The sequence below is a fragment of the Balaenoptera ricei genome, chromosome 16 (genome assembly GCF_028023285.1).
Source record: "Balaenoptera ricei isolate mBalRic1 chromosome 16, mBalRic1.hap2, whole genome shotgun sequence".
Taxonomy (NCBI): domain Eukaryota; kingdom Metazoa; phylum Chordata; class Mammalia; order Artiodactyla; family Balaenopteridae; genus Balaenoptera; species Balaenoptera ricei.
The window spans coordinates 106,783,828-106,796,285 of NC_082654.1; the positions used below are offsets into that span (position 1 = coordinate 106,783,828).

The 12,458-nt window shown below is 52.6% G+C and overlaps 1 protein-coding gene across 1 annotated transcript in view; it reads left to right on the forward strand.

Annotated features, from left to right (window-relative positions):
• GALNT2 (polypeptide N-acetylgalactosaminyltransferase 2) overlaps positions 1–12,458 on the forward strand; it is a 179,067-nt gene that overhangs the window by 106,159 nt on the left and 60,450 nt on the right. Inside the window, exon 3 of the mRNA XM_059899691.1 lies at positions 8,530–8,683. Coding sequence (XP_059755674.1) covers positions 8,530–8,683 — 154 coding nt within the window. The remainder of the gene's footprint in view (positions 1–8,529; positions 8,684–12,458) is intronic.

Consider the following 12,458-nt stretch of genomic DNA (forward strand, 5'->3'; position numbering starts at 1 on the left):
AGCTGGGTTAGTAGAAATATAGCGCCCAAAACAATTCCGGTAGCGTCCAGTGCCCTCCGTGCTGTCACCCACCCCTCCAGTATTTCGTTCTGTTCTGGGCACAGGCTGTTCAGGGATGCTCATTAAGTTCGAGTCGGTCCAGATGATGGTGACTCAGACGGGGAGGAGGCTGGAAACAGCATCCCATGAGGAACACTTAAAATAAATGGGTGTTTTTACGGAGGGCCGAGAAGGGCGCGGTGGGATCACGATGCCCAAGTATTTGAAAAGGTGCCACAGAAGAGAGGCTCGTTGTTTTCCTTTTATTGGAGACTCCGGAGAGTGGAAGTTACAAGGAAGCAGCGTTGCTGTTAGAAAGGAACCAGGGCCGGCAGCTCCAGCTGGCTTCACGTTAGGGGTTTAGTGGGGAGATTTTCACACGTGCATCCCTGGGGCCTTCTGCCTCCAGCAGCACGTGATGTCCGCCTTCAAGAGAGAGACCCCACGCCCTCCACCCAGACTGCACTGGGCCGGGGCGGGGTGGGGGGGGGGCGCGGGTGCCCTGGGGAAGGAATGGGAACTGCGCTTTGAGGCTGCTTTTTGGTGCTTGGCTGCAGTCCCACCCACTTCAGAGTGAGCTGGCATCCACAGTGGAAGGAACACGGCTTTGGGAAGAGAGAGACCTGGGTTTGACTTGTGGTTCCATCTTTTTTTTTTTTTTTTTTTTGAATATTTATTTATTTATTTGGCTGTACCAGGTCTTAGTTGTGGCACGTGGGATCTTCGTCGCCATGTGAGGGATCTTTTTAGTTGAGGCTCTCAGCTGCGGCATGTGGGATCTAGTTCCCTGACCAGGGATCGAACCCAGGTCGCCTGCGTTGGGAGTGCAGAGTCTTAACCACTGGACCACAAGGGAAGTCCCATGGTTCCATCATTTTAGTTTAACATCCAAGTCTCACTTGCCCAGTTAGTACAGTGGAAACAGTAGTGGTCACACGTACTTTGCAGGGTGATGGTGTGCTGCATTGGGTCTGTACGGAGCACCTGTCCTGTGGGCGTTGGTGAGCGACACCCTCTTTCTGTCCTCCTGCCTTTCACGTATCGGCCCCAATTCTGCGTAGTAGGTTCACTTTGATATTTTTACTAATATTTGGGATGAAAAACCATGTACAACAAACTAACTTTATTGTGTTTAGACACTATCACACATAGAGGGAGAAGGAGGAGTTTCTATTTAAAATTTGGAAAAGAAATATGTATAGGAAGATTCCTTGATTTCAAGGCAGGTGTAGATCTCATAATGCAAATCAGACTCTTTCATGGTGGGTTTTAGTTATTTTGACAGCACAAAGAATTTTAAATAAATTGAGTATTTACCCTATAGCGTCTGATTTTTTTCTTTTATTTTCTTCTAACTAGCTTTTAATCACTCCTTTGAATTTTCTATTTTTTCATCCTTAAAAATGAATCGTGTAGGATCCCTTGTTTCAGGAGACAGTTTCTCACAGGTGAACAAGCCTGTCATACCAGCTCTCCAGTGACAAATAATAAAGTAGTATTTACATGTCTTTGTTATTGAAATGGATATATTTGTCTGTAATCCCGGCCTGGCCCTGGTCTTCTCTTTTGTGGTGTAGCGTTATGACCTTCTAGAGGAAGAATATGAGGAATTTTTTTCCTTTCAAGCATAGTAAAATTACATTCCATCTGAGGTCAACTGAGAGTCTAAACTGAATCGGAGAGCTTCGTCCTTTGATTTAGAATTCATTCTATTTCCCTCCTCAGCCCCTTTCCCAGAAGAGACTCGCTGTTTCACACAGGCTAGCTTTCGGTTTGTTTAAGCCGTCCTTCCCGGGGAGGACTTGAGTGAAGATGTGCAGCGTGGCCGTGCTCCCAGCACAGCATCCAGACGCCCCCGTCCCCTGGCTGGAGGGACCCCAACAGCAGGGCCCTCCCTTCCCCTCGTGCACCCGTGGGTGTGTACAACGAGGCTGCCCTCGGGGGGGGTGTCAGCAGGGTCCTGACCCCCCAAAGGACTGTCCCACCTGAGCCGTCTCTAATCTGAAGACCACGTGTGTCTTGGTGTTTCCATATGTTTCATGGGGTTAATCCTTTGAACGTTCGTTTTCATAGATTTACATCATTGTTTCTTTAAATACGAGGTTCAGTAAAAATGAACATTTTAAGGAAGAGATGATGGTGTTTGGAAATGTTTAAACTTATTTTAAAGTTAATTGAACAAGTCATCCAAAGGCAAGCAGTTTCTTGAATATAAAAGCGTCTTTCCTAAAAGGTAATTGGAGGATTGGTTATTAGGAGCCTAGAACGAGCTTTCCCTTGGCAGTGACGTCCTGAGTGGCACTTAGGACCCTGCGTGAGCCGGCCTTGCCCTGACCCCACAGGGCACAGAGCTGGGGCCCCCACGACCTCCGCGCCCCGGGCAGGCTCTGTGGACCACGCATGGCTGTGATTCCCGTCTGGCCTCTGCTCCAGGGATGCTGTGCTGTTCACAATCTGGTTAAGATGGGCAGAAGGGGAAATTCCAAAACTCCACTAGGAAGAAAAAGATTCTGGAAAGACAGATGTAACTCAAGGCCTGGTGGGTGGATAAGGGGAGAGCGAAGAGACTCTGGGTTCCAGAAAGTAAGGGCAAAGGCTTGTGAGGGGCAGCAGGGGTGAGAGAGGAAGAATGTTAGTGGCCAAGTAAGTCGGACATGGGAAAGGAAGAAAAGAAGAAATTGCTGGGCCAGGGAGCCGCGGGTGGTGACGGCGGGGCGGCCAGTGGACAGACGTGTGTCCTGCGGAGGGGACCAGTGGCAGGAGGGGCAGGAAGCCGTCTTCCCAGTCCCCACCTTTCTCCAGGTCCTGGCGCTTTTCTCCCAGAGGCGGCTACCCCGGGCCCCGGCTTCTCCCTACCTCTGGACGTTGTGTGTCTTGGCTGGAGGGCCGGAGCGGCGGCACCGCGCCCTTTCCTGCTGCCCACCTGGACGGCTCGGGGCCGCTGGGTGAGGAGCTCCCATCAGAGACCAGAGGAGCAGAAGAGGAGGCCAGAGTGACTGCGGGGCCCTGGGTCTCTGGGAGCGTCCACAGAACTATCGGAGGCTGGAAGGGATGCCAAGGTCGGACGTGGGCTTTGCAGGGTGTGGTTTTAAACAGTCATTAAACGTGTGCTGTGCCGCGGGTTCCAGCCCTGTCGGCTCCGGGGAGGCGGAGAACTGGGGGCGGCTGGTCCCCGAGCAGTTGACCGTGAGAGGGAGGTGCTTGGGGCCAGCAGCGGGGGCAGGGGGTGGGACGACAGGCTGAGTCGTCATCCAGGCCCCCCCCCCCCCCCCGGCAGGAGGCAGAGGAAGCCGAGCTGATCTCCGGCTTCTCCATCTAGACCTTGATGCCCAGACTGGAAAGCCTACAGCGATGCTGTTAGGAGAATATTGGAGGATGAGCGGCTGAAGAGACCTCAGATGCTTTAAATGAATGCGTCTCTGAGTCCAGACCGTATACAGACAGGGCACGTGGTTCCTGGGGACAGCTGGGCGGGCGAGGTGCCGGCAGAGCAGGGCAAACAGCAGTTAGAGGTGAGCCTCGGCAGGATTTTGAGTTAGTTATTAGATGGAGGGGTGGTAAACCCTGTGAGGCCCTGCGACAGTAGGTGTGTGAGAAAGCCGTTGTCGGGATGGAGCAGCGTGTGAGGAAGGCCCTGGGGAGGGGCTGCAGCTGGGGACGCCAGGGAGGCTTCCTGGAGGAGGTGGCCGCCCTGGGAGGCTGCTGGCAGCTGGCAGGGCGGAGTAAGTGCATTAAAACCAAACAGTCCTGCCTTCTAGTGTCGTAGTTTCACCTGGGCTCTGCGTGGATGGTGGGTTTAGTAAGAGCTCACAGGCCTTGCCCCGTGGAGGGCCATGGGGCGAGGCTGGCCAGAATGGTGATCAGATCTCTGTCATTAACGTTCACAGGGCCAGAGGTCCTGTCCCTGGGGCCCGGGTTCTGCCGTGGCTCCTGGCTGAGGGGACGGGAGGCCGGCTTGAGAGGGCGCCATTTAGAAAAAGCCTGTAAACCAGTGCAAGGAGGTCTAGGGCCCATGTCCGGCGCGTTCGAGAGCAGTCCTCAGGTGTGGGTGTCAGCAGCGGGAGACCACCTGGGGGAGCCGGGCCTTCTTCCGAGAGATGCGCTTCCCCATGATCAGCCCTGGCCGCGGGCAAAGCAGGAGGCTGGTCCTTGCCCGCCAGGAGCCCCTTCCTGACCCTGGGAGAAATGGTACCACAGGGACATCGGGGGACGATCTTGGCCTCGAAGGGTGGTGGAGGGGGGGGGACTTGTGCGGCCACGGGTGTCTGTGGAAGGGGCTGGGAGGCTGCCTGAGGGCTGTCAGTGGGGCGGGGGGTGTCAGCCTGACGGAGCCATCAGGAAGCCTCACCTTCGTACAGAACCAGAGGTGTCAACACTCAGGGTCGCACAGTCCCTCCTTCAGCTTAAAAGACCACGTCTAGGAAGGCCTGTCTTCTGGAAATGAATCTCCTCGTAAAGACCTTCAGAACCTCGTGTAATAAGCGAGCGGTTTCCACAGCCCTCCTCGGGGTGAAGGTCCCTTTCTCCCCTCCTGTTGTTTCAGCACCTGTTCTGTTTTCCTGTCATCTCGGTGCTGAAGCTGGCTTCTGTCTTCTCATGAGAAGTTTCATATCTGGGGGGTGTTTTCCATCCACTGCTTCTGCTTCGCCAAGTCCGTTTTCACTAGATTTTCGTGTATTTTTTGGAAACTCTTATTCTAATGCTCTTTCTAAGATTTTAAAGAGGTGATAAAAATACAAGATGATTTATGAGTGTCGTTTTTAAAAAGTCCGTATATTCAGACACGATATTTACGGTTTTGATGGTTTCTCTCCAGCCTCTGACTTGCTGCTTCCCTTTCTGCCTGGGGTTGGACCCAGGCATATATTCCCTCTGAGAAGCCTGCTCTCGCTGCTTTTTCCTGACTCTGCTCCAACCCTAGCAATTCTGTGTAATACAGAAATAACTGAGTTCTATAATGGTTCTGTAGCCCAGTGGGTCTGACCCATTATTAGAGTGTGGAGCCAGTTTTATGAGTCACACCCACATAAAACAATAGAATATTATGTGTTCACACATAGCAAAGGGAAAACCTTCGTTTCAGCTGTGTGTGTGTGTTTACAGCATGACGTTCGGGCCACGATGTGAGATGTATGTCATAGTCAAACATTTTTGAAAGTCCCTGCTGCGCTCTAACATATCACTACGCTATAAAGCCATTTATAATCTGTCTCCAGTAAAATGGTGTGTGCCTTGGGAAATTAACTGTCACCGGGCCAGGCAGGGCCCCCAGGAGTGCTATAGAGAATGTCATGTCTATAGGGGCAGGGGTCACTGTGGGGTGCCTCTGCGGGGGGCGGGGGGGTGACACCCTCTTTGGAGGTTGAAGAAAGATGTGTTTCTGTGAAGTCACAGAGGGCTTCTTCTCCACTGCTTTGCTGGCTGCTGAGCTCTCAGCTCAGATGCTCCTTCCCCAGGAGCCCCTCACCTCCCGGCACCCCCTTTCGGTCCAGACCGGGCTCCTCTGTTAGGTGTTTCCATAGAACTGCAGTCCTCACCATCTGAGCACTTAGCTCAGGCTTCAGTGCTGCAGTTGTTACCATGGTCATTATCTTCTTGTCTGTTGCAGCCCCCCGCAGTCTCCCAGAGCGTGACCTCCACAGGTGGGCATCAGCTCTGTGTTCGCTGTTGTACCCGCAGGAACCAATGAGATACCTAGCATGTAGTCGACACTTAGTACACAGCAATGGCTTGGGGCCGAGGCAGGGAAAACCCCAGCCCCAGAGCTGATTGACATGAGGCATCCATGAAACCTTGTGCTGCCTTATTGCAGAAAGGGGTTGGGGGTCTGATGGCACAAAGAGATTGAAGGTCCAGGAGCTCAGCAGAGGCCTTACCCCCCACCCCAACACACAGACCCCCGACGACCAGCCCTCTTCCTGCTGACCCCAGTTCTCCATGCAAGAAGCAGAACTGGAGACAAGCATCTCTTGGGTGATGGTCCTTCCTCTGGCCTTGGATGGGGTGACGTAGTTCCAAGTTGTTTGTGGCAGTGAAGAGTTTTCAGGCCATTAAACAAATCAGTGGGAGCCAGCTCATTTGGATTCTGTGGTCGGCGCAGCTGGGGTAGATTTTGGCCGAGGCTCCTGCTTCGCGTAGCCTGTGAGGGGTGAGGTCATGCGGTGAGGAGGAGGGGCTGGTGTGCTGGAGCACAGGGTGAAGGCAGAAAGGTGGGGAGAGTGGATGATCCACAGGTATCTCTAGGGCTGTCAGCGTGGAAAACGTGTGCTGGAAACATTTCATCTTGGATGGAAGAGAATGCGGGCACGCGGGCCAGCTCCCGTAGCCAGACATTTACCAGGGGCACGGGATCACCCCGTAGCCTGGGAGCTCATGGGTTTTGGAATTGCTTTCCTATTTGAGAGGCTGGACCTCTGTGACCCCGAGCATCATTTCCATGGCAACCAGCTGTGATGAGATGGGGGTTTTGACCTCGCAGGACAGTTGTAACAAGAAAGCGGATGGGCTTTTAGATAGAAAGTTTACTTACGACCTGGAACAAATCGCAGGTGACTGGATCTCAGTTTCCTCATCTCTGAAATAGAGAAAGGAACATGGCATTCTTTTGATGGTGTGCGGAGGGGCCTGTGTTGGGCAAGCACGCATGTAGGTACACACGCTAGTGTCATAACTCACTGTTGATCTTAACCAAATGCCCAGCATTTGACGCGCTGCAGAAGGGGCCCTGCCCCCCGCCCCGGGGCCTCGGTGCTGCTGTTCCCTATGCTCTTCCCCAGGGCGGCTACAGGGCCACGCTGCCTCGTGAGGGCATCTCTCAGTCAGACCAGACCTTGTAGAAGAGCAGCCCCAAGCTGCCCGCCCCTTGGCCTCCTGTTTCTCTGTTTCGTCACGGCACTGTGACCACTAGAGCTTTACCACTTCAAGGGGACAGGGGTTGTTGTTACTGTTTTTCTTTCCCTTTTTTTTTTTTTTTATTTTTTAATTTGGTTTGAGTTTGCACATCTACTGAATTGGCACATTAAATCCTCCTGAAAAATCTTTTGTCATTTTATGTATTTATTTATTTTTAGGAAACTTAGTTTCAAAGAATGAATAACTTGCCCAAGATCATAGAGGTAGCAGGTGGTAAACAGAGATTGCAGCCCGGGGCGGGGCGGGTGGACAGCAAGTCCCACCTCTGTTTGGTCCCGAGTCGATCTTTCCTCCCACTGTTCTCCCTGTACGCATCGGTGCCTTTGCTCATCTCTCTGCCTTCTCGCACCCGAGCTTGTCCGGGCTCGCCCCACCCGGCAGTGCCCTTCCCTCCAGATCCCAGGCTGCACCAGCACTGCCCCTACCCCACCCTGGCACAAACTTCCAGGCCAGCACGTGTCCTTGGAGAACCCTGTGCTGGGTCCTGGAGCCGCAACAGCTAATCCAGGCAGTGGAATCAAGGCGAACGTATGTGTGGACAGGCCAGACTACCTTGGTGTCCGTCCCCTCCTGCTGAGAACATGAGTGTGATCAGGGTGAGCGTGCCAGGGTGTGAGCATTCCACACCATGTGTGTCCTAGGATGTTGAGTGTGCAAGGATGTGACCATGCAGGATATGTGTGCCAGGGTGTGAATGTGATCAGGGTGAATATGCCAGGGTGTGTGCCAGGGTGTGAGCATTCCAGGCCACGTGTGTCCTAGGACACTGAGTGTGCAAGGATGTGACCATGCAGGATATGTGTGCCAGGGGTGAATGTGATCAGGGTGAATGTGCCAGGGTGTGTGCCAGGGTGTGAGCATTCCAGGGCATGTGTGTCCCAGGACAGGAGTGTACAAGGATGTGACAGTGCAGGGGGTGTGTGCCAGGACGTGAGTGTGCCAGGGTGTGAATGTGCTAAGATGTGAGGCTGCCAGGGCGTGTGTGTCCTAGGACATCAGTGTGCCAGGGTGTGAGTGTGCCAGAAAAGGCTTCACGTACCATGTCATGGGGTCGATGTGGCAGTGGCTGCAGGAAGTATCTCTGAGGAGGTCTCTCCGGGGCTGTTTTGGTGTCCTGTTCTTTGGGAGTGTTATTTTTGTGTAAACACTTATTTTGTGCCGCCTGATGTGACACGATGGGATGCCTTACTTTCATTTGTTCAGGATCTTTGTCACCGTGTCTGAGGTGCTTTTTGGCATTACTGTAATCCCTGGAAAGGTGGGACAAGCAGAGCATATCTCCTTTTGTACGGAGTGTCAATGGTGCCATTCTCCGGGATACTTTGACTGGCGTAGAATTCTGTTCATGGGACAGATACTCAAAGTCTTGGCTTTAACTTTCACGCTACGAACGGTAACAGTTCAGGTTGCCGGTTTACAGGCATGGTGCCGCCTGTTCTCAGGTGGTTCGCTGGTTAGAACTGCCGGCAGCGGCAGCCCTGGCGCTGTTCGTGGAAGTCGCACTGACGCGTGGCCTTGGGGCCGAGCTCTCTGTTCCCTCGTGCCCTCGTCCCACACCCTCTGCTCTGCTCCTTGCAGGGAAAGTGCGATGGCGGGACTTTAACCAGGAGGCTTACGTTGGCGGGACGATGGTCCGCTCCGGGCAGGACCCCTACGCCCGCAACAAGTTCAACCAAGTGGAGAGCGATAAGCTGCAGATGGACAGAGCCGTCCCCGACACCAGGCACGACCAGTAAGTGTCAGCCCGCGGCGGGCGCCGCCCTGGCCACTTCCTGCCTCACAGTGAGTACTTTCCCCCAGGATGCTCCTTGTTTCTGTTGCTCTGCAAGACAGCGTGTGCCGTGTCTTTACGGGGCCGGAAAACTAGGAGAATTCCGAGGCACGTGGCAATGGGACTTCACCCGCAGGATGTGAAAGGGCTGCTTGGGCCTGGGTTCCAATCTTCCCGACGCCCCTGGTGTGTCCAGAGGCTGCAGGCTGCTGGTCAGAGCGTGAGAGTCACTGAGAGAAAGTGGCGTGACCGCCCTCGTCTATACTGGTCACTTGTGGTTTTTAAAATCCATTCACAAAATTGCTTTCCATCGTTCACAAGCTCAATGGGAGGAAGCGCTAAAGTCTTGCTTACTGGGAAGCTTTAGTTGGGAATGTTCTAGAGAGCAGAAAGGGGAAAGAAACAGCCCCGCAGGGTCGATGTTAAACTGAGCAGAACTCGGAGGCGGAGGGCCTGGGACCATCTCCCCACTTCGAGTGCTGGGGCTGGTGGGAGGCTCTGCTCTACGTCCTTCCCTAGATTCCTCGGGGACCTGGGGGTTCTCAGGCCTCCAGACGCTCAAATGTGCATTTGTCACCACTGACTAGGAAAGTGATACCATGACCCTCACTGCCACTCTGTACCTCTGAACCTTGCTGGTAACGATCTTTCATTGGGAGGCTGTTCGCAGTGGGGTCCTTAGACGGTTAGTCTTGTTGTACTAAAAAATAAGGAGCCGCGTTTGGAGGGCAGCTGTTGCCCTGGGTGCCGCGAGGCCTTCCTGCTCACCTGGTTACTTTTAGAGTCCTTCATCCGTCACGTAAAGGTACGTGGATGCCACGTCCGCTGCACTCAGGTCCCGGGATTCCAGCCAGACAAGCCGCTCCTGCTCTGGCGGATGGGGAGGGGGCGGGGTGGCAGGAGGCGAGGGGGCACCACTGCCCTCGGACAGTCTGCTCCAGTCCAGCGCGTTCAGGGCACCCGGGTGGCGGGCGCCCAGGTGAGTCCTGAGCGGGAGGCATCTGGGCAGGAGGCCGGTGACCGGGCTGTGCCAGGCAGGTCCCCCGCAGGGCCAGCCGGGTCCCATTTCCCTGGGTGTGAGTTCCCGGGACTGAGGGGCAGGTGAGCTGAAGAGAGACAAGAGGGACCAAGCTCCACGTGAACACGTGTTAACGCTGGGCTTTGTTTTCTGAGTTAAATAGCGCACCTTGAAAGAGGATTTTCCTCTCCTCTCGTGCTTTCAGGGGGACTTCGCAACCGTGTAAGCGCCACTTAACCACACAGGTGCTCTCTCCCTGCTCTTACCTAGCTTTTTTGGCGTTGTAGTCAGTTCTGTGTACCCAGAACAGCTCACAAGTGTGTAAAATTACAGTTCTTTCAGACTCCGGATGTGTGTGTGTGTGTGTGATATAATATGTGAAACATATGATTGATATATAAACATATATACTGCACATGATACTAAGAATCTCATCATTTTTCTGAATCCAGCCCAGAAGATTGTCTTTGCTTAATATTCCCTGTAATCCATTAATTTATATTTAAGGCAGCTTTACTCAGCCCCTGTGCCGGGCTGCTGCTTCAAGTCAGCACGGGTAACTGGTAAACACCCATCTGGAATAGGGGTTGCTTCACAGGGGTCCAGGGACCGCGCGGGCTCCGGAAGAGTCCTGAAGCTGGGTGCACGGCCGCAGGGCGGTGCCCGCCTGCACGTCAGGGGAGGGTCCCAGACGCACGCGTACCCGCCACCCTCATCCCCAGGCTCGTGGGCCCACCGCACCCAGCCTGTGCCAGCCGCTCTCCACAACTCAGGGGCGGGACACGAAGGTTGTCCTTGCTGCACAGAGAGCAATGTTCCCAACTTGCCCGGTGAAGAGGAGCAGTGACTGAAGGCCAGAAAGGGCCAGTGCGGCTTTTCGGAGGGGCCTGGCCTAAACTCAGGAGCGGGTTCAGGTTCTAGCGGAATCTAGCTCAAAAATCGTACCTGGAGACTGGAATTGACCGCTTTGAATTTCATCTCCATGAGATGGTTTGGGTTTCACCTCACTGGTTTAAGGGCTGCTTTCCTGCTGTGACCTTTCCTCAGAGCTGAGAGAAAAGGGTGCCCTTTCTGATGGCTCATCAACGCGTGGGCCGGGGTTCTGTCTCCACTGCAAGTCCCTTAAATGTCCTCAAAACTATATATATATATATATATTTTTTTTTTTTTTTTTTCAGTTTTTGAAATACGAGTTTGTCCAAACAGATGTTTGAATATTCATCCCGCAGTGGGCTGTGTTTTAGGTGGCTTTAATTTTAGTTCCAGCTACTGTGTCATGTTCATTTGCATGTGTGAAAGTAGCAGCTGGGCTGCCTTCCACGTTTTTTGGATTTGGGCTAAATTAAAATCTCCCCAAAGTCAATTTGATGCCTGGAACTGAGGCCATGTCCTGCCTTCAAAGTATCAGCTTTAGAGCAACCAATATTATTGACCGTCAGGTTAAGGAGGTCAAGTTCCTGCTCTGCATCATCCCACCCCCCTCCATATCTAATAGAGGGCTGTTAAAGTGTTTGACCTCCATATATAAATACAATATTTTTTGGCTCTGCAGTATCTCTCTTTGTATAGACCGATGGAAATGCTTGCCCTGTAGAGTTCAGTCTTCACTTGTGATAAATCTGACAGCAGTGCAGGTGGAGGTTAATTAAGAACAAGGGATTTGGAGTCATACAGACCTTGGTCGCGACCCGGGACTCTCCAGTTCCTGATCTTGCGGCCTTTGTCTTTCATGCGACGCTGTAACATGATGACGTCTGGCTACCATGAGGGTTAAAGAAGTGTTCCCAAGGGCTGGCTCCTCCTCCCCTGAGATTTTGTTCCAGGCCCTCCCTTGATCTCCTGCCCTAGGAGTGAGACCCCGGCCCCCAGCATCCCCACCCCCTCCCTACCTGATGCTTCTCCACGACCCTTATCACCGCCTACACAGCATGTGTCTTACCTATTTGCATGATCATTTGAATGTACTCATTAGAGCGGTGGGCTACACCTGGGCGTGTTATTCGGCCCCCTCCCAGCACTTGGTAAACTCAGTATTTGTTGAGTGAGTGAATTGCCTAGCCCAGTGGCCAGCATATGGTGAGTGCCCTGTAAATCATTAATAATATGAAGAGTCATAAAAGAACAAAGGCGGATGAAAAGGAGATTTTTAAGCAGTAAGGGAGATCAGATGAACCCCCAAGATGAGTCTTCTGTTTCGGGTTCTCCCAGGACTGGAAAGTGACATGGTTACAATCTAACCCTTCTTCAGTGTCTTCTGGGGTAGATCCAAGGAATCAGGTTCAGAGCCTTGCAAACAAACAAACAAAAAACCCATACTTTGGGGTTATGCTGTATTTACCTTTTTTTAAGTATATAACAAATAATGTGCCAAGAAAAGATATTTACGTGAAGGAGGAAGCATAGAAAAACCTGCTGTGAGTGAAATACTTGATATGACATACAGGAACTCTTAGAGTCTCTTAGAAATTAGAAAGATGGTAGCCCATCCTAGTCTTGAAAGTACAGTTGAGAAGTCAAAAAAAAAAAAAGAAAAGATGTTCTACCTCATTTAATGTTATTTGAAATTTCAAATAAATTATCAAGACTTAAAAGCAAATGAAACCAATGGGAATTTCGAAGGTGCCTTTTCAGATGGCTTGTTTCTCCCCCCCTCACCTTTGGAAGCTGCTGTTACTGTCCTGGCAAAAGGTAACGGGACTCAGCATCGAAGGTGGGACT